Source organism: Ostrea edulis, chromosome 7 (assembly GCF_947568905.1).
Source record: "Ostrea edulis chromosome 7, xbOstEdul1.1, whole genome shotgun sequence".
NCBI lineage: Eukaryota > Metazoa > Mollusca > Bivalvia > Ostreida > Ostreidae > Ostrea > Ostrea edulis.
The window spans coordinates 58,695,277-58,715,313 of NC_079170.1; the positions used below are offsets into that span (position 1 = coordinate 58,695,277).

Sequence of the window (20,037 nt, forward strand, 5' to 3'; positions counted from 1 at the left end):
AACAAATGTACTCGCAATGGTCAACAATGTAAACCTTGCCGTCCATGTCACCCGTGCCTTCCTCCAATATATCCCGAAGAAGTTGGTGTCAGCACTGCGGCAGAAAGAAACTTCGTTGGTGCAAACTGAAGTTTTTCTGTTTTATTTTGAAAGACGTTAAGAATGACGTCACAATGACGTGGCGTCAAAAATGTTACTGAACCAAACACCATCGAACTTTGGCGTGACCATCGCACTTTGGCGTCCGTAACGTTATCAAACCATCGCACTTTGGCACAGACCATCGCACTTTGGCACAGACCGTCGCACTTTGGCACAGACCGTCGCACTTTGGCCCAAACCATCGCACTTTGGCGTGACCATCGCACTTTTGGGCAACCATCGCAATTTAGAGTCTTACATATATATATATATATATATATATATATATATATAAATAACTCTCAACACTTTGTAGAGTTTTGCGTTACGTTGCTATGAGAGATAAACATGACTGAATATTTCATTTCGAAAAAAGAGACTTTATATCTATATATTCACGAATGGAAGAAAATGTTGAAAAAGTAATTGTACTCTAGATAATGTCAATAATATATGTGAAAATCATATAAAAAACTTCTATAAGCGAGATATATGAGGACAAAGAAAGACCAATTTTACCGGTGAAGTTTTTCCCTAAACAGGAAATTGCTGTTTGAACTTCCAGTAAGTCTCACATTTTCTGAAACTCCGAAAGAGACCTGATTATTCCGTGTAAGTTTTGTTTCAAAAGCATTAATTTGAAATTTGACGTTTCTTTCATTTCCGGTGATGGCAGGAAGTGACGGATGACAGCGATAAACCTTGTTACAAAGGTACAAATCACCATCACTTTCCTAGCCCAGTGGTTCTTGGGATGAATATTATTAAAGATTTTCCCTATATATTTGTATGTAAAACTTTGATTCCCTATTATGGCCCCATCCTAACCCCGGGGGCCATGATTTTAACAAACTTGAATCTGTACTATGCCAGAAAGCTTTCATGTAAATTTCAGCTTTCCTGGCCCAGTGATTCTTGAGAAGATTTTCAAAGATTTCCCCAATATATTTGTATGTAAAACTTTGATCCCCTATTATGGCCTTATCCTAACCCCAGGCGTCATGATTTTAACTTGAATCTCCACTGTGTCAGGAAGCTTTCATGTATATCTCAGCTCTTCTGGCCCAGTGGTTCTTGAGAAGATTTTTAAATGACCCTACCCTATTTTTGTATTTTTGTGATTATTTCCCTTTTAAAGGGGTTATGGCCCTTTATTTGAATAAACTTGAAAGCCCTTTACCCAAGGATGCTTTTTGCTAAGTTTGGTTGAAATTGACCCAGTGGTTCTGGAGAAGAAGTCGAAAATGTAAAAAGTATACAGGCAGACGACAGACAACAGGTGATCAGGAATGCTCAGATGAGCTAAAAATGGAAATTGGACATATCCCACGAACGGAAGTGAATTTTGAAAAAGTATTCGATGGTATTCTAGAGATGGATAATGTCAATAATATACCGGTATGTTAAAATCGTTGTAAGAACTTGATTTATAAGCGAGATATACGAGGACTAAGAGAGACCAATTTTTCGAAATTTTTCTCTAAAAACAGGAAGTTGCTGTTTAAGCTTCCGATAAGTCTAGCATTTTCTGAAACTCCGAAAGAGACCCAATTATTATATGCAAGTTTTCTTTCAAAAGCATTCATTTGAAATTTGACGTTTCTTTTGTTCACTTCCGGTGACGGCCAGAAGTGACGGATGACAGTGATAAAAATTTCTTACAGAGCTACAAGTCACTATCTATCATCCCTGAATGTACTCAATCTATAACCGTTTATGAGAAAAAACCCGGACAAAATGTCATTTTAAAAATGACAATTCGACCGTAATTCGCGACCGGAAGTGAAATTGGCAAAAAGAAAAAAGCACATTTAGTTCATTTGATGATGCGTCATTCGTGAAATATTTCAATCTATTGAAATAGATTGTCTATTTTGTCTATATTGAAATATATTTTCAATAGAAATCTATTACAAAATTTGTAAGAAAAATAACAAGAGGCCCATTGGCCACATTGCTCAACCAGGTTCTGGAGAATTAGATGAAAATATGAAAAGTTTACGCCGACAGACAACAGACAATTTTTTATCAGAAAAGCTCACTTGAGCCTTTGTCTCAGATGAGCTAAACTAATTATAAAAAAGGAAAAGAAACATGAGAATCACTACAATAATAAGAAACAAAGTAAATGCAATATGTTCCCAAACTGTGTTTGCGGAACATAAAAATTATACAAAGCATTAAAATGACAAACGACATGAACAACCAGATTGTCTAAATGGATAAACTTTAATATATATATAATTCCAATGTTATTTATTACAATTGTTTTGATTGGACAAAAATAAAGCTGAACAAGAGTTTACACATCAATAAATCCGAAAACGCGATGTATTCATACACGCCTGAAAACAAATAACATAGTGCGGGGAAACTATTCAAATTTTTGCAATTGTTAATAAAGTGAATGAATTGGAATTATAAGAATCAAACCTTCTTTTTGAAGAATTTATCGATATGTAAACTCCGGACATTTTACTCACAAACTTAACATAAAAGTGCTTCGCACTTTTATTCAGTTTGTGAGTAAAATGTCCGGAGTACTAATTTATCATGTCAATATTGCTTATATTTCGGAAAGCTTGTAGTACTGGGTTTTAATTTTACATTGAATCTTTCAAAATGACGTAAGCATTCCTTTGCGCATGCTTCCCCCTTTTTGTTTGAAACTTCCCAGCAGGTTGGTCGCATGAAAATCTAAAGTAACTTTAGCCCTCTTTATCACATCTAAAATATGATTTCTCAACTCATTCACTTTGTCTTGTGGTATAAAATTGTCTAACTGACACTATCAATACCTAGGCCTAAAATATCAGACAAGTTGTGGGACCTTCAGTTTTATACTTAAACAATGGTACTGCCAATTCCCTACACATTTACTGAAATTGATCCATAAGATACAAACATTCACTTGTATTTTGCCTACCAACGAATAAAAAATCATCCAAATAGTGAATTATGGAAGAAAGTTGTGTTCTTCTGCGCAATGACCAATGTAAAAAGGTTGAAATCTTTTCAAACAGTGAACATGATATAGAACAACCCATTGGTAAGCATTTGTCAACATAGAATTTGCCTTCAAAAGTAAAGCCTAGCAAACTAAAATCCTTTGGATTAACTGTTCGCAATATAAAAGCATGTCTGATTTCGCTAAAAGTGCACATTGACCTAAATTCTTAATCAAATTCACAGCCTGGTCAAAAGTTGAATAATGTACAGTACATAATTCTGGATTAATGAATTCATTAATAATATTTCCTTTCGGAGTCGACAAATTACAAATCATCCTCCATCCACCATTTTTCGTGGGCATTACTCCTATAGGACTGCAGTGTAGACTGCTAATTGGAGGACTACTGAAAGGACCCGCAATTCGAGCAAGTTGAATTTCTTTTGCAATCTTAGAAGCAAGTTGTTCTTTGTGATCTACAGCAGACTTCATTTTTTTTTTTAAATTAAGAACTGCCTTGGACCAGAATAATTCAATGAAAACCCCTTTTCAAAACTATCTCTAATTAAATGAGCTATATCCCTATCAGGATAAACTGCAACCAAATCATTCAAAGCAGACAAATTAACTGGTGACCAACCTAAACTCCTTATGTTGCTGAGTGTATTAACGAAAAGGCTTCTGCTTATACTGAACTGGGGTCGTTTGTTCTGATCGAGCTGAGGGTGTCTGCTGTTGCGCTATAGAGAAACTTTGCGACTTATATTGAGCTGCTCTGTCACAATAGACAGAGGGATGGCTTTGGTCACATATTGTTTCGTGGATTTTTTTTTTATCCCAGCAAAGATTGCTTGGAGAACGTATTCTGTGATATAACTAATTTCTAGAGGGTAAATATCAATGTTGTATTACTATTGGTTCCATTTTTAATTTATCATGGACATGTGATATCCTAGGTATGTACGTTACTGTAATTGATTTCGTTTAGTTCATCATGTAGTGACCTCAAGTTTATATTACTTAAACACCAGTTACTTTTGTTCAGATGACTGTGTTCATTGTGAATTAAAGCCTCAGGAAAAAAATAGATATCGTTCTTATTTATGAACAGTCTCATCGGCACCGGAAGCAAACAAGCGAAGTCCTTCACTCCTTTCACTTTCACCAATAACAATGCCAGTAATTAAGTGTCCCATCCCCGACTGCGAATAGGAAACAGCGGACCTCGATGCAGCTATCGGGGCTTCTTTACTCACGGTTCACAACACCATCCACTCACTTAGAAACGCACCTGCTGATAAGATAGAGAAAGCAGTTGGATCTATTGAGGAATGGTCATACTTCACTTCGAGATTGTCAGAATACGTCAGCACCACCAAAATCAAAGGCTGTGACAGTCATTCAACTCTTGGAATGCTGTGACGAACCACTAAGGAAGGACCTCACACGGTCCACTGGATATAGCTTAACAGATAAAACAGAGGAAAATGTACTTGCAGCCATCAAAAAGCTTGCTGCACGTGAAGAAAACACCATGGTAGCTAGGGTCACGCTTCATAACATGCGCCAAGACAGGGATGAACCAGTTCGCAATTTTAGTGCTAAGCTTCGTGAGCAAGCAGGAGTCTGCAAATTTGTAATCGCGTGTCTAACTGCAATCATGAATAAATCATACTAACACAATAGTTCGCGATGTACTTGCAAGAGGCATAGCTGACCCTGACATTCAACTTGATCTCCTTGGGGACAAAAATCAAAACATTACTTTGGAGGAAGTCACAAAATTTGTCGAAGCAAAAGAATCAGGAAAACGATCCGCCTCTCAACTACTAGACATACATGCAGTGGAAGCAGCTAAAAGTTCTTACAAAAGGACAAAGCAAACAGCACTGAAGGAGAAGCATGAAACATGCTACTACTGTGGGGGAAAAGTCATGGCAGAAATGCACCAGCTCGATACCGCTAACCAGAATGGTCTATGGTCGTAAGTGTGGAAATTGCAATAAGGATCATCACTTAGAGATGGTTTGTCGAAGTAAAGATAAGGAAAAAACCTGCAGTCTCTCCAGATGTTCACAACTATGATGGCGCCGTGTTCGAATCCCTTTGTGTCTTATCTTATATTACTTCCAAACACCATTCAAACAAAACCATTGCAATAGACCATCATTTATATGACCATCTATCTGACACTTGGATTAAGAAGTGTTCCAAACCTCAACCGTTTATCAGCCTTACCATCAAACTCTTACCTGAGGATCACACAACACTGGGTTTCTCCATGAATGCAACACAAAGAACCATCAAACTTTCAGCTATGGCCGACACAGGATGCCAAAACTGCCTTGCAGGAATTAAGGTCATCAACAGACTTGACTTACAAAATCGGACCTCCTTCCAGTAACAATGAAGATGCATCCTACCAATAATGATGGTATTACAATCCTCGGCGCCATCATCCTTCGCATATCTGGACTAGATAACCATGGCAAGTCAGTTGAAACCAGGCAAATGACATATGTGACTGACAATTCTGATAAACTATTCGTTAGCAGAGAAACTTGTGTTGTATTCGAAATCATTCCTGCCACCTTTCCCACAATTGGTAACAGTAGTGAAAACATGATCACAGTAGATACACATCAGGAGACACAGAACTGCTAATGCCCGACACGTCAGCTGGTGGCCACTCCTAACAAAACTCCTGTTTGCAGCAACAGATGACAATCGAATTAAACTCCGTGATATTACGGGTCTAGCACTTTCAACACCTGTGAACACCAATCACTACCACTAATGAGGAGCCCTCCAATGCGTCTGATGGTGGAATCCGGTGCTAAACCTGTGGCTCACCATACACCTGTTCCTGTACCAATCCATTGGCAGGAGGAAGTCAAGGCAGGACTGGATCAATATGTACATCTTGGAGTCATAGAGCCTTTGCCTATCGGCGAACATGTTACATGGTTCCATAGAATGGTTGTGTGTGCAAATAAAAATGGCAAACCTCGACGCACTGTTGACTTTCAACCTCTCAACGCACATGATACCCGTGAAACCCATCACATCCCCTCACCACTTCATCAAGCCAGACTTGTCCCCCATAGCAAAAAGAAATCTGTCTTAGATGCCTGGAATGAATACCACAGTGTTCCCATCGATCAAGATGATCGCCATTTCACAACGTTCATAACTCCATGGGGCAGATATCGCTAAAAGACAGCTCCACAGGCATACATTGCATCCGGTGATGGCTACACTAGGCGATATGATGAGATTGTTGCACACATCCAGAACAAGACTAAATGTATTGACGACGTCCTCCTTTGGGCGGATTCTCTAGAGGATAACTTCTTTCAGGTTACACAGTGGCTAGATATATGTGGACGAAATGGTATCACCCCCAACCCAGAGAAATTCCTATTTGGACAGGACAGTGTTGAATTTGCAAGGTTTGAAATCACTGTCCGTTCACGTGCAAAATACTTTAATGCCATTATGGATTTCCCAACCCCTCAAAACATAACTGATGCACGCTCTTGGTTCGGACTCGTCAATCAAGTTTCAGATGTATTCAGCATGGCAGAGAAGATGATCCCTTTCAGACAACTACTCAAGCATAATGCACCATTTGAATGGACTACTGAGCTGGAATATCTTTTCCTAATGTCTAAAGATGCCATCATCAGAGAAATCGAGCATGGGGTGAAAATATTTGACCGCAGCAAACCTACTTGCTTAGCAACAGATTTGTCAAAAATAGGTATTGAATTTTGGCTATTCCAAACACATTGCACTTGTCCTGGGCAAGAACCATTCTGTTGCACATCAGGCTGGAAAATAACCCTCGTTGGGAGTATAGTCAACCACCCAGCCGAATCAGGATAAGCTCCCATAGAGGGTCAAGCCCTTGCTGTTGCAGATGCTCTAGATAAGGCTAGATACTTTGTCCTATATAAGGATCGTATTGTTATACCTTCCTCACTTAGGACAAGGTTCTTTCCGTCCAACACTCTGCCCATCAAGGGGTGACTGCCATGATTTCGAGAGCTGAAACCTCCGTTTTCTGGCCAGGAATTACACCGGCTATCACTTTTGTGCTCACGCAGTGCATTCAATGTAATCGCATTTCACCTTCCAACCCCAGCGCTCCACCAACCTCTCTTATCTCTCCGGACTATCCATTCCAATGCCTGTGTGTTTATTTCTTCACTACAAAGGTACAAATTATCTCGTCATTGTTGACAGATATTCAAACTGGCCAATTGTTGAGAAATCATCACAGGGAACATCTGGTTTGATAAATTGCCTTAGACGTACATTCGTCACTTTTGGCATCCCAGACGAACTCGCATCTGACGGCGGACCAGAATTCACAGCAACAGCCACACGCCAATTTCTGAAAGACTGGGGTGTACATCACCGATTATCGTCAGTTGCATTCTCACACAGCAATTGCCGAGCGAAGGTGGGGTAAAAACAGTGAAGCACCTCATCACAAACAACACTGCCGCAAACGACGACAACGACACTGACCTGTTCCAACGCGCGATGCTCTAATACAGGATTACCCCTGACAGGGACACCAAGTTGTATCCCGCTATGTGTGTGTTCAACCACCCTATCCGTGACTTCATACCAATCCCACTAGGCAAATACAAACCCCATAGTACTTGGCAGGAGACTGCATTTGCCAGAGAAGAGGCTTTCCGCATCCGCCACATGAATTCAGCAGAACGCTGGATGAACATACCAGGCGCCTCCCACCATTGATCACTGGTGACCATGTCCGAATTCAGAATTCAGAACTAAACAGGACCTCATCCCTTGAAGTGGGACAAGACGGGCATCATCATCGAAGTTCGTCAGTTTGACCAATACGTCGTTAAAATGGACGGCTCAGGCAGGGTTACCATACGAGATAGGAAGTTTCTTAGAAAATTCATACCTGTAAAACCACACGTGCCTACAAAGACCATAGACGCTGACTTGCTCCACAAAGGAATATGCAAGTCTCCTCAGGATCCATTTATGAAACTTCCTCAAAACCATGACAGGGAGCCATATGCAAAGCCATTCTTTAATCAAACTGACATACCACCAGTGTCTGTCCAGGAATCCCCAAGACCTAACTCCCTCACATCTGACTTACCAAAAACCCCCGTTAACAGGGAAGTTGCCTCACCATCAACCAAAACACCTGCACAACATATTCCAAAAGACAAACATGACAGACAGGAGCAGACCCCCTTAGAACGTCGTCGTTTGCTCTCCGATGGCAACAACAGGGAGCCCCAAAATGAAAATCAACTTGCACCAGATCGTGCTCCTCCTGCAGATAAGATGACTCCTCGCCGTTCCGGACGCACCACTCATGCCCGAAATGACATGCTGATTATGAAATTCATACATGAACTTCATTTTTTAGTCTTTATTCATCAGTCTTTTTCCCATTCCTATCGGTATTATTTTTTAATGTATCAGTCAAAAAGACTTGAGGGGAGATAGAGGGTAACGATCAATCCAGAATTTACATGTTGTATTACTATCGGTTTCATTTTTATTCTATCATGGATATGTGCTAGGTATGTACGTTACTGTAATTGATTTCGTTTAGTTCATCATAGAATGATTTCAAGTTTATAGTACTTAAACACCAGTTACTTTTGTTTCAGATGACTGTGTGTTAACCTCAGGAAACAAATAGACATCGTTCCTATTTAATTTCAAACTAAACAAGGATGTAAAGAGGCCCAAAGTTCTGTGCAATATATTCATGCGCGCAGTGCGTGACGACCGAGGGAAGTTGAACAAAGTTCAACTCTCAAATAGTAATGGTTGTGGGGGTAAATCGAGTGAAAATGTTCATATAAAATGTTATTTTGCATCTCCGCTGCCTCTCGGAATAGCTGGATGGTGACCGGCCGGCATGCAGTACTTACGTCACTGCCTCTCGGAATAGCTGGATGGTGACCGGCCGGCATGCAGTACTTAATTACGAAAAGATTGAACGTTATCAACCATTATTCACAAAAATAAATGTGTCTTTGTCACTTTTGATTGCATGTAATTAAATCTAATTAAAATTGGATCTTTTGATCTGCTTATCTACGATCGCTGCACAAGATCGTATGCGAGCGAATCAAAAGATTTATTCTAATTAGATTGGATGTAATTTGATGCACATGAATAATGTTTACTGTGAAATGGCGAACACCTTTGCCAAGTTTAAATCAAATACAACTTCTTGCACTCTGATTTTCATATCTATATATCTGATTATCTGATTCTTTTGATTCTAGAAATAAAGTTGACTCTGTGACTTTAGAAATTTATAATTATGCTCTATTTTCATTGTGTAATAACTGAACCGTTGCTCGACGCAAAACTCCTCGACGATGTATTGTAAAGCAACATTCTACCCCAAACCATATCAACAACAGGCCAACGGTTAAAGTGGCACAGAAAAATGCAAAGGCAATGCACACAGAGAATATAACATTGGACTCGTTCAGATTCTTCTTAGATATCCATGGATCGCCGGCTGCGTTCTCATATTCTCTGTCTGCGCCGACGGTCAGCAGTGACATCACACAGGTCACGAGGAGAAGAACGATCAGGGCGGTACCAAGCATAGCTCTCTTTCGCCTGTTAAAGGGTCGATTCCGCTCCAGATGCCAGGCAAGTTGATGAAAAGCCTTTCCCAAAAATGATAAGTTTGTGTCTATTAAGAAGGATGAAGATTATAGTTTGTCAAAGTTAAATTGCAACTCAAATATGATCTTAATGGTTCACCGTTCAGAGCGATAACTCTAAACTAGTGATTCCATTGAATTTGACTGCTGATGAAATATATCACAATAACCAACATGTCATTTTTTCTTTAACAATGCATTTTTCTGGTGTCTTTATTTTAAAAACGTGTACTCAGACTATTACTGTCGCGGTAGCTCAGTGGAAGAGCGTTTGCTTCGAAACCGGGAGGTCGTGAGTTCGAGCCCCGCTCTTGCCATGGCAGCCATGCCTAAGACGTTAACATATATGTAATGATTGTCCCTTTGCTAAACGCTCGACATTTAGAAATGAGAATCACGGGTCTTTCGGATATGATCTTAAAAACGGAGGTCCCGTGTTGCGACAGGCGTTCCAGCACATTAAAGAACCCTCACTGCCACGGCCCTTAGCGCCAAGTATAGGTCTAAATTTATGGTACTTTACCTACAGCTGGTGATGTCTCAGTATGAGTGAAAAAATCCCGACGTGAAAAAAAACAAACGATCAATCAATCTCTATCAGTTAATTGAATTAGATGACGTATTAGCTATTATGATGTACTCTCTCAGCCGTGAAAATCTTTGTTTCCATGATGACGGATTATAAAACTCTTTGAATACATACTCAAACTCCGTACTCTAAACCATACTTATACTCAAGATCCCACTCTAAGTCATGTATAACTTTGAGTACGAGTATGGCTTCGTCGCATGTATTATGGATTTCAGTACCGAGTACTCAAAACATTTTATAACCTCCAGGCCAGGATTAGTCTTGACATCAGATAAAGAGAATTACCTCAAGTTGGAAGATACCGGGATGGACAGGCGGCGTGACGCAGGCAAAATGACTATTGCAGATTTCACATTTATTTGAACCTTTATATCGCACCCACTCTTTCAGGCAGGAATGGTGCACTTTTGATAAATTACCACGACAATCGCACTCAGTGGATTGCAAATCAGCATCTAGAAAATAACAACAATTTATATAGAATTTTGCATTAAATATTTTGGATATTGACACCGTTTTATATCACAATAACTACTTGCTTCCTAAAATGATTTTCAATAATTTCATATGATAAATCTCTTTTATTTTCCCTCGGACCGATATGCCTTTTCAGTGGTTTAAAAGTGATGTGATTACCGACTATATTTCAATGATTATAATTACGGCAACAGGGACGAGACCTAAGAAAAACGAAACATAACCAACAGAGTCTGAGAGACAGCCTCTTTACTTTAACAGAAATTTATTTTGGAATTAGAGTAACGGCCATTTGAGTAACGTCAGATTTGTTTTGTCTGCTTCAGACATTTCTTGGATTTGTTGACGAAGAGATTCGCTCAAACCTTTTAAGTCTGAGGAGGAGAGAAAAGAAAAACGATTAAAAATGAATAGCAACAAAACATTGAAAGTGAACATAGTTGCCGCGAAATTTTTTAAAGTGACGGTAAAAGGTAAGAGCGCAAATTTGCGGAAGAAATCGACTGTGTAAAATTGGACGAAGGGGGGGGGGCACATGTGAAAGTGAAGGAATAGCCAAAATAATAAGCCAATTTGGGTGCCAAATCTGGAGTTTTCATCTATTTAGCTTTGGTAGTGGAATACAACAAAACATACACACTTTCATGGGCGCCGCCATTTATAATGCTGACACTTTGAGTTCCGGGAATATTTACGGCGATTCCAATTGGTCCTCGATAGGTCACGTAAGGGCATGCATTTTAATGAGTTATGCGAAAAGATCGGCGTTGTGTCCCACGGGAGGTTAACGGAGTGCGACCGACCGTGGGTTTCCGATGAGGTACGAAATGTCTAATTATTAAAAGTACCCTATTTTAGTGTAGATTCAAGTATGTTCACATGATGTTGCCACAATTTAAAATCACAATTAAAAAACGTTTACAGTTTTACATAGGAATGAAAGGTGAAGATAACGAACAGTGATCAATCTCATAACTCTTATAAGCAATACAAAATAGAGAGTTGGGCAAACACGGACCTCTGAATATACCAGAGGTGGGATCAGGTGCCTAGGAGGAGTAAGCATCCCTTGTCAAGGAAAATATTTTTAAATCTTATAAAGAACCACAAGGACACATTATGTCCAAGTTTCACCTTGTACACGAGTAGATTCAAATATATTCACATCACACTACTGCCAGGGAAGGGAAACAAATGACTTCTCATATCTCACACTGTCCTAAGTATGTACGACAATCCAATGCATGCTGTTTTGTAAATATTGAACTTTTACGGTAAAAATTGTTTTATGATCCGTCATTTCTAATCCAAAATCAACGTTCTCAAGATTCTCAGGTGAGTATTTATTATTTGATGGACTACCTGAACTCTTGTTGGATAATTGACAAATTCTGCATACATTTTCGCTACAGGATGAGGAAGATCTAACGGCACACACATTGACTTGGCTGTCCGATGATATGAAATTGGGCAATGGACCGGATGCTGTGGAGGTCAAGGAAGACGACAGTCCAACCTAAAAAAGATATTTTATACATTTATCCACAATGAAATAAGCACATACATGTCGCTAGTAGTATGTCACTTTGCCGGTCTCAGGAAATCAAAGTACATCTTCAAATCGATGACGTCAATGTTGTCGCTATGCATTTTTAATGATGCTGAAGATTCGGGTGAGTGATTAGGGTTACAATATATAAGTCCGTCAAATGTGAGACCCAGTAGAACAGTGACGTATTTAGTGAAAGAACAGTCAATAGTCTTGCTTCATTCTCCCACCAGAGGGTGCGTTACACAAGCTTCATTTACACCTCTGTCAATGCCTTTGTACAAAGTCCTTGAATTATAACTTTTAATAATGACTTTAACAAATTCCGGTTTTGTTTCGACAGAGTACACTGACAAAGTTTTTTGGCGGTCGGAGAGTTTTTAACTGAAAACAAAAAAATGTGTCAGTGTTCTCTTCTTCTATTGTACGTGCAGATCCGGGTTAGAATAGGTCCTCAGTGCCCCTGGCTTGTCGTTTGGGGCGACTAAATGGGGCGGTCCTTCAGATGAGACCGCAAAAACCGAGGTCCTCTGTCACAGCAGGTGTGGCACGATAAAGATCTCTCCCAAGCGCCGAGCATAGGCCTAAATTTTGCAAACCTTCACCGGCAATGGTGACGTCTCCATATGAGTTAAAAATTATCTTAAACAATATCCAACCAACCAACCAACCATCTTGTTCATGAGGGTCAGGATTCTAGAAAAAAATTACTATCATACAAACAATCCAACTTTAAGTACCCTTTTTCGTAGACAGCGAGAAGATCATTGGATCAGGATTCTAGGTACTGCATTTCCATATGGATGAAAGGTGAAGATAACGAACAGTGATCAATCTCATAACTCCTATAAGATATAGGAGTTATAGATAGTTGGGCAAACACGGACCCCTGGACACACCAGAGGTGGGATCAGGTGCCTAGGAGGAGTAAGCATCCCCTGTCGACCGGTCACACCCGCCATGAGCCCCATATCCTGATCAGGTAAACGGAGTTATCCGCAGTGAAAATCAGTGTGCCAAGAACGGCTTAACAATCGGTATGAAACACGTCAGACAGCATTTGACCCAATGATAGGTTGTATTGACGTATTAGATCGTTATAACGACCATAGAATTTGCGAAATGCTGACTTCAATCGAGACTGTTGAAACCCCTGTACCATCAACTTGTTTGTCAGTAGCTTACCTCGATTTAAAAACTCACTATACGCAGAACAAGTTCTTGCATATCGAATCAGTTGAGATATATAAACACCATATGAAGGTGATAATGGAATATTGCTACATAAATATGGGAAGTTGACGATGGAGAAGCTGAAATCATCCCGATTGTCATACAGTTGAGTTGTCAGTTTGCTGTTAATGTCTACTTTCAATAAAATATCTAAATATGAAGCAGAAGTGAACGACTCTATGGTGTCCTTTATTTCGAGCTCACAGGGATATGGTGGCAGGGGACAGTTTCTTTGGTTTTGAAACATGTGGATAGGGGGTATACACCAAAGTCAGATTATGACAGACTAATGAAAAATCATATTTCCCTTTTATGTCAATACTTGTATTTCATATTAGTGTAGTTAATAAATTATGACCCTAAATTACATGTAATCTATAAATACTGGTGCTGGTGCACAAAACATGCTCTGAGCAAGTTCCCCTTTTTTGCTTTGATTTTCCCTCATTTGGGCTAATCCGAACCACCCCCACACCATCACAGTACCAAACATGGGGATTTAGACACTGTGCACAATCAAGAACCCTATCTGCCCTTCTCAAAAATCTACCTCTCATATGGGGCCATCCACCTTCCCTCACAGCTACAGACCTTTTGCTAGACCCTGCATGTTTTCACCGGAATTTCTTCAGCAACTGACCACGTGTCTTAGTTTCGTATTTGCACCCATCTATATGCTAGGAATCATGGTGACACCTACATGTTGTATATCAACATTTTTACTAAGCACTCAGCTACATTTGACATGCATCCTAAAATTATTGTATACATTTTTACACATGTAATATCACTTCAAATACGGGGTAATTCCATTTTTTGAAAAAGTTGACCGGGCCTATAGTGCGAAACTGTCCCCCTGCTACCTATATCAAATCAACATATGAATGAAAGTTATTATTGTTAATAGACAAAACGTTATCAATATATCGAAATGTCGAATTGAAGGCCACAGCAAGAGATTTTTTCTTCTCACGTAGAAGGTTTTGAATAAATTCTGCTTCATATAAATATAGAAACAGGTCAGCTAACAAAGAAGCACAATTCGTGCCTATGGGAATTCCAACAGACTGTTGGAAGGCCTGATCACCAAAGACCACGAAGATATTGTCAATGAGGAACTCTAGCATATGTTTTGCTTCAACTTCAGAGTACTTGTGCGTGGAATCAGAGTGGTGTTTAACAAAGAAAGTTTTTGGATGACTGATCACTAGATATTAATATTTCCTTTTTCCATTTTTGTTGAAGAAGCAACTGTCTATGATGTCAAAAAGTCTAGTCTTTAATTCATCGTGAGGAATGGTCGTGTATAGTGTTGAAAAGTCATAGGTTTTGATGTTATTGATTTGGGAAAAGTTTTGCGATTTCAAGTTTTTAAAAAGTTCTTTAGAATTTTTTAGAATCCACATTTAATTAACACTACTTCTGGCATATGTAGTCGCACAGTAAGTTTGAAATTTCTCCTTCACAGCTGTTAATATTTTCGTGAGGAGCAAAGATAGGGGCTTGGTAGAGCACTTACTGGATCCAGCAATGTATCATTGTTTGTAAGGGTTTTTGTGTAGCTTAGGAATCCAGTATGGGTACGGTAACTCATATTCATTCGACACATTGACTGGGATATTAAGTGTATCGAAGGTAAAGATGGCATCGAATCGATGCATCATTCGCCGGATGCGTGCATATGGATGGAGTAAAAAGGTTACAACCAAATCCTTGTATGTGTTTATTTTCAGATTAATTTTCATACCAAATTCAATGTTGTTACCATTCAAGGCTTACTAATCTGATACTAAAAATACAAATGGAAATTGATAGTGGTAGAATATCTTAGCCATGTATATCTTAGCTGCATTTGTTTTAAATAGGCCCCCGATACTGTAACGTCTTTGTTACATTTATGTACACATAACATCCAATGATTGTCGATTGTTTTTCAGGCGTTGACAGAGATGGGGAAGCTAGCATGACGCGCCTTCTGGTAAGAGAATGTTCTCGCTTTTGAATTTTAATTAAAGTAGTAGAGCAATTCAAGTATCTCTGGACTTTTCCTGCATTGTCACTGAAGCAAGTCATATGCCTGACATTTGACCAAGTTTAAACGCCGATTGACCGCTGACCCGAGGTAACAATGCGGAATTGTTATATAACGTTCATTTTCTAAATAATTACTGAATCCATTAACATAGAAATAAAGCGCCTAAAGCTAAAGTGGGTGTTTTGAATGCCTTCCCTTGTGGTGTTATAGTATATCTATATAGAATGAATATACACCTTCCTAAAGTTAAATATCTCTATACAGCAACAGTCTGGAAATTTGTTTTGTGACGTCGTTAGCTGTCGTCATATGGCGCGGAAAAGCAGCCGACCACTTTATTCAATATCAATTAGTTTGATGAAAGCCAAGCAACCAATCTAAAAATATAGTGTGTCACAACTGAAATAAAATCATTTTCAATTTAATATTTTTATTTCCTTGAACCAGCCGTGGTAGCCCAGTGGTTGGTTTTTGATCTTAGCGCCGCCTCAAACCTAAGACGCTTAACATGAAGGTAACTCCTTCGTCAGCGTCTGACATTAAAAGTGAAAGCTGCTGTTGCTCGAGAATTTTTCACTCATATGGAGACGTCACCATTACCGGTGAAGGGCTGCAAAATTTAGGCCTATGCTCAGCGCTTGAAAAGGAGGGGATCTTTATCGTGACACACTTGTTGTGACATGGGACCTCGGTTTTTGCGGTTTCATCCAAAGGAGCGCCCCATCTAGTCGACTCTTACGACAAGTAAGGGATACTGAGGATCTATTCTAACCCGGATCCCCACGGGACTGCTGTCCTATGAATTTGACTTTTAAAACGAAGTCCCCGTGTTACAATAGGCGTCGGCCACACTGCTACCGACGTAAGCGCCATGCATGGATCAAACGTTGTGGCACTTCACCTATAAGTGCTGACGTCTCGGTACATGAATGAACAAGAGGCCCATGGGCCACATCGCTCACCTGAGTCACCTTGGCACATATCTAAAGATTTTCCATATATATTCGCTTTGGTCCCCTATGTTAAGATTTTCTCTATATATTAGCAGGTAAAACTTTGATCCCCTATTGTGGCCCCATCCTACCCCTTGAGGCCATGATTAACAAACTTGAATCTGCACTATGTTACTAAGCTTTCATGTAAATGTAATCTTTTCTGGCCCAGTGATTCTTCAGAAGATTTTTAAAGATTTCCCATATAGATCTATATATGTAATACTTTGATCCCCTATTATGGCCCCAACATACCCCATTTAAACAAACTTGAATCTGCACAATGTCAAGACGCTTTCATGTAAATTTCTACTTTCCAGGCCCAGTGAGTCTTGAGAAGAAGATTTTAAAAGGTTTTCCTTATATAGTTACATGTAAAACTTTGATCCCCTATTGTGGCCCCATCCTACATCTCCGGGGGCAATGAGTTTTACGAACTTGAATCTGCACTATGTCAGGAAGCGTTCACGTAAATGTAAACTTCTTTGGCTCAATGGTTCTTGAGAAGATTTTTAAAGATTTTTTTCTATATATTAGCATGTAAAATTTTGATCCCCATATTGTAGCCCCATCCTAAACCCGGGGCCATGATTTTAAAAACTTGAATCTGCAGTATGTCAGGGAGCTGTCATGTGAATTTCAGCTCCTCTGGCCCAGTGGTTCTTGAGAAGAAGATCTTTAAATGATCCCAACCTATTTTTGCATTTTGGTGATTATCTCCCCTTTCAATGGGACATGGCCCTTCATTTGAACAAACTTGAAGGCCCTTCACCCAAGGATGCTTTGTGGCAAGTTTGGTTGAAATTGGTCCATTGGTTGTGGAGAAGATGAAAATGTGAAAAGTTTACACCTACGACAGACAACGGACAAATTTTGATCAGAAAAGCTCTCTTGAGCCTTCGGCTCAGGTGAGCTAAGAATTCTCGAACGATGAGTGAGATCCATTGAAAATAAATTGAAGATATCTTCAAAGATGAATTGATGCGCGCAATATTCATATCATTAAGGATGTTCGCACCTGAGATTTGTAGTAATGTCCATTTTTTTTTGGGAAGTGTATATTTGATTTCTACGTTGAAGGAGAGTTAGGAAATTGCAAAGAAAAACTGAGGTCACAATGCTTATTATTGAGCTACAGTGTTTTAAACATGACCCTTTTGCACTTAAAATTTACTCAAGATTTATTCGTTTAAACTTGATTTGTCTGTAGGTGTCAACAGAATATAAGCAACACAAATTTATCATTACATAAGGATAACATCAGGATATAGGGCTCACGTCGGGTGTGACCGGTCGACAGGGGATGTTTACTCCTCCTAGGCACCTTTTCCCACCTCTGGCGTGTCCAGGGGTCCGTGTTTGCCCAACTATCTATTTTGTTTTGTTTATAGGAGTTATGAGATTGATCACTGTTCGTTATCTTCACCTTTCATAAAATAGATAGATCTACATAACATAATGTTTTCCTTAAAAAAAAAGAAGTTTAATATTAGTAATGAAAATAAACAATGACCTTTTTGCATTTGATATACGAAAAAAAAAATACGATATCGAATTTTAAAGTTAAAAAGGACAAATTACGAGTAATGTCGATTTCTAATGGGTAATTGAAAATTAATGAATCTATGAATTTTTTTTTTGTTTGTTTTGATTTTTACATATTTTGTAGTTGATAGTATCTGTAACTCATTGTGAAAGTATCATGTATGGTTTTCACGAAAATTGTGACGCTACGGTTGTCAGAGTAGCCCCTCTTGTCGACTTTCCGTAATAAATGGTACAGGTATTTTAGATAATGTTTAAAAATTATACAAAAGGGGTAAGTGATACACATTTTATATCAAATTGAAGTTAGAACCTTAAATGATATATAATTCGTATTAATATGTCCATTTATTTTCATATGAAGTAGAAACATGGCTGCTTATGAGCAATTTTGCAATTTTAAGAAGGCAATTATTCACCAAAGCAGACATATTTTCACCCCCTGAGAAATAAATAACCAATGAATACATCTCCACATAATTTTGGCTTGATTGCAGTTATTTGGAAGAAAAGAAAACATCAGTGAATATTCATTACAATTGCGTTTATTGACGGTTTTATGAGATATGCATTGAATATATTTTGCTGTGTTAATCAGAAAATTTTGTTCCGAAATATATAGGCCTATTCACAAAATTGTTTGTTTAAAAAAAAAAGGTTTTGCATGGAAAATATAGTTAAAATTGTTTATCGCATCATACTGTACAGTGTAGTGCCATAAATGAGTCAACTTCTATTTATTTTACTATATAATTCATTGAAAACAATTTAAATCATTTCCTAAACTTATCAAGATTCAATTTATAGTAACTTTTAGACATTAACAGCTCAAATATTTGCAGTTTATGGCCTCACTGTCATATTTTCCCCTTGGCATCCATATACATATTACATGACTGTAAGAATTCCATACTCAAAGTTTTCGTTCCACTCTTACAAAAAAAAAAAAAAAGATACACAATTTCATTAGTCATATTTCTACGATTGTTTGTCAAAGTTTTAAAAGTCATAAACAGAATTTAGATCTATATCCAGATGTTTTGTAAAGTTTTAGATTTCATAAAAGTTAGTGCAAAAATGACTTCAGAATGATTGTTTTAAACAAAGAATATCTATAGCATAAAACGTGATTGGTGACTCATTCATGGCACTATGCTGTGTGTTTCAATGCAATATACATGTATATATATATAACTATATATATATATATATAACTGGCACTCATTTGCTAAATACTGATTTGTCAATGTTACAAACAAAATATTATCAATAATCATAATAATACAAAATGCGTAAAACACAGCTCTAGTTATTCAATTCCATGCAGTAAGTGCTAAAAGAATTGATCAATTTTAACCCGTTGGCATCATTTGTGAATATATGAAATTCTGATACTGTTACACTTATAAATAGTCCTACCTGTGTAAATGAAACGCTTTGTTCATCCGGTTTCTGTTCTACACTGTCTACTTCATGGGAAACAGAATTATAGTCAGCCATATTGCAATGCATCTAACCCATTTTTGCTCTTGAACATAAATATGTTTTGTTGTAATTCAAAGTTTACAACGCTTATTTTTGTGACGTCACAATACGCAGTATGCGCCATATGACGTTTTTACTTGTTGCAATTTGTCGGGATATTTTCCACTGAGAACAAGCAAGTTATTGCAGTATAAACTATTCTGTAACGACAAAAACTCAAAGTATTCGTAAGATATAAACACGACAATTTAAAATTCTTTTTTATTATATTTAACCAGATGATCGGAGACAGAGCTGAAATATTGGATGATGTTGCATAGGAGCGATCGGCAATCACCGGATG

General features: G+C 38.4%; 1 protein-coding gene across 1 annotated transcript; it reads right to left on the reverse strand.

Annotated features, from left to right (window-relative positions):
• Window positions 1-9,416: 9,416 nt before the first annotated feature.
• LOC125656400 (E3 ubiquitin-protein ligase MARCHF8-like) lies at window positions 9,417-19,760 on the reverse strand. The gene is made up of 4 exons (XM_048887004.2): window positions 19,629-19,760; window positions 12,218-12,371; window positions 10,664-10,833; window positions 9,417-9,789 (listed from the first exon to the last, which is right to left on the reverse strand). Exons 1-4 carry the CDS (start codon window positions 19,719-19,721, stop codon window positions 9,430-9,432), a joined length of 777 nt encoding a protein of 258 aa, XP_048742961.2. The 5' UTR covers window positions 19,722-19,760; the 3' UTR covers window positions 9,417-9,429.
• Window positions 19,761-20,037: the final 277 nt, after the last annotated feature.

What these genes read in the sequence shown, in the direction of transcription:
- LOC125656400 (XM_048887004.2), bottom strand. Translation starts at nt 19,721, where the DNA reads ATGCATTGCAATATGGCTGACTATAATTCTGTTTCCCATGAAGTAGAC. An exon ending in AAAGCGTTTCATTTACACAG is followed by an intron (nt 12,372 to 19,628) that starts GTAGGACTATTT and finishes TATCTTTTTTAG; the next exon opens with GTTGGACTGTCGTCTTCCTT. An exon ending in CCGGTATCTTCCAACTTGAG is followed by an intron (nt 9,790 to 10,663) that starts GTAATTCTCTTT and finishes TTTTTGGGAAAG; the next exon opens with GCTTTTCATCAACTTGCCTG.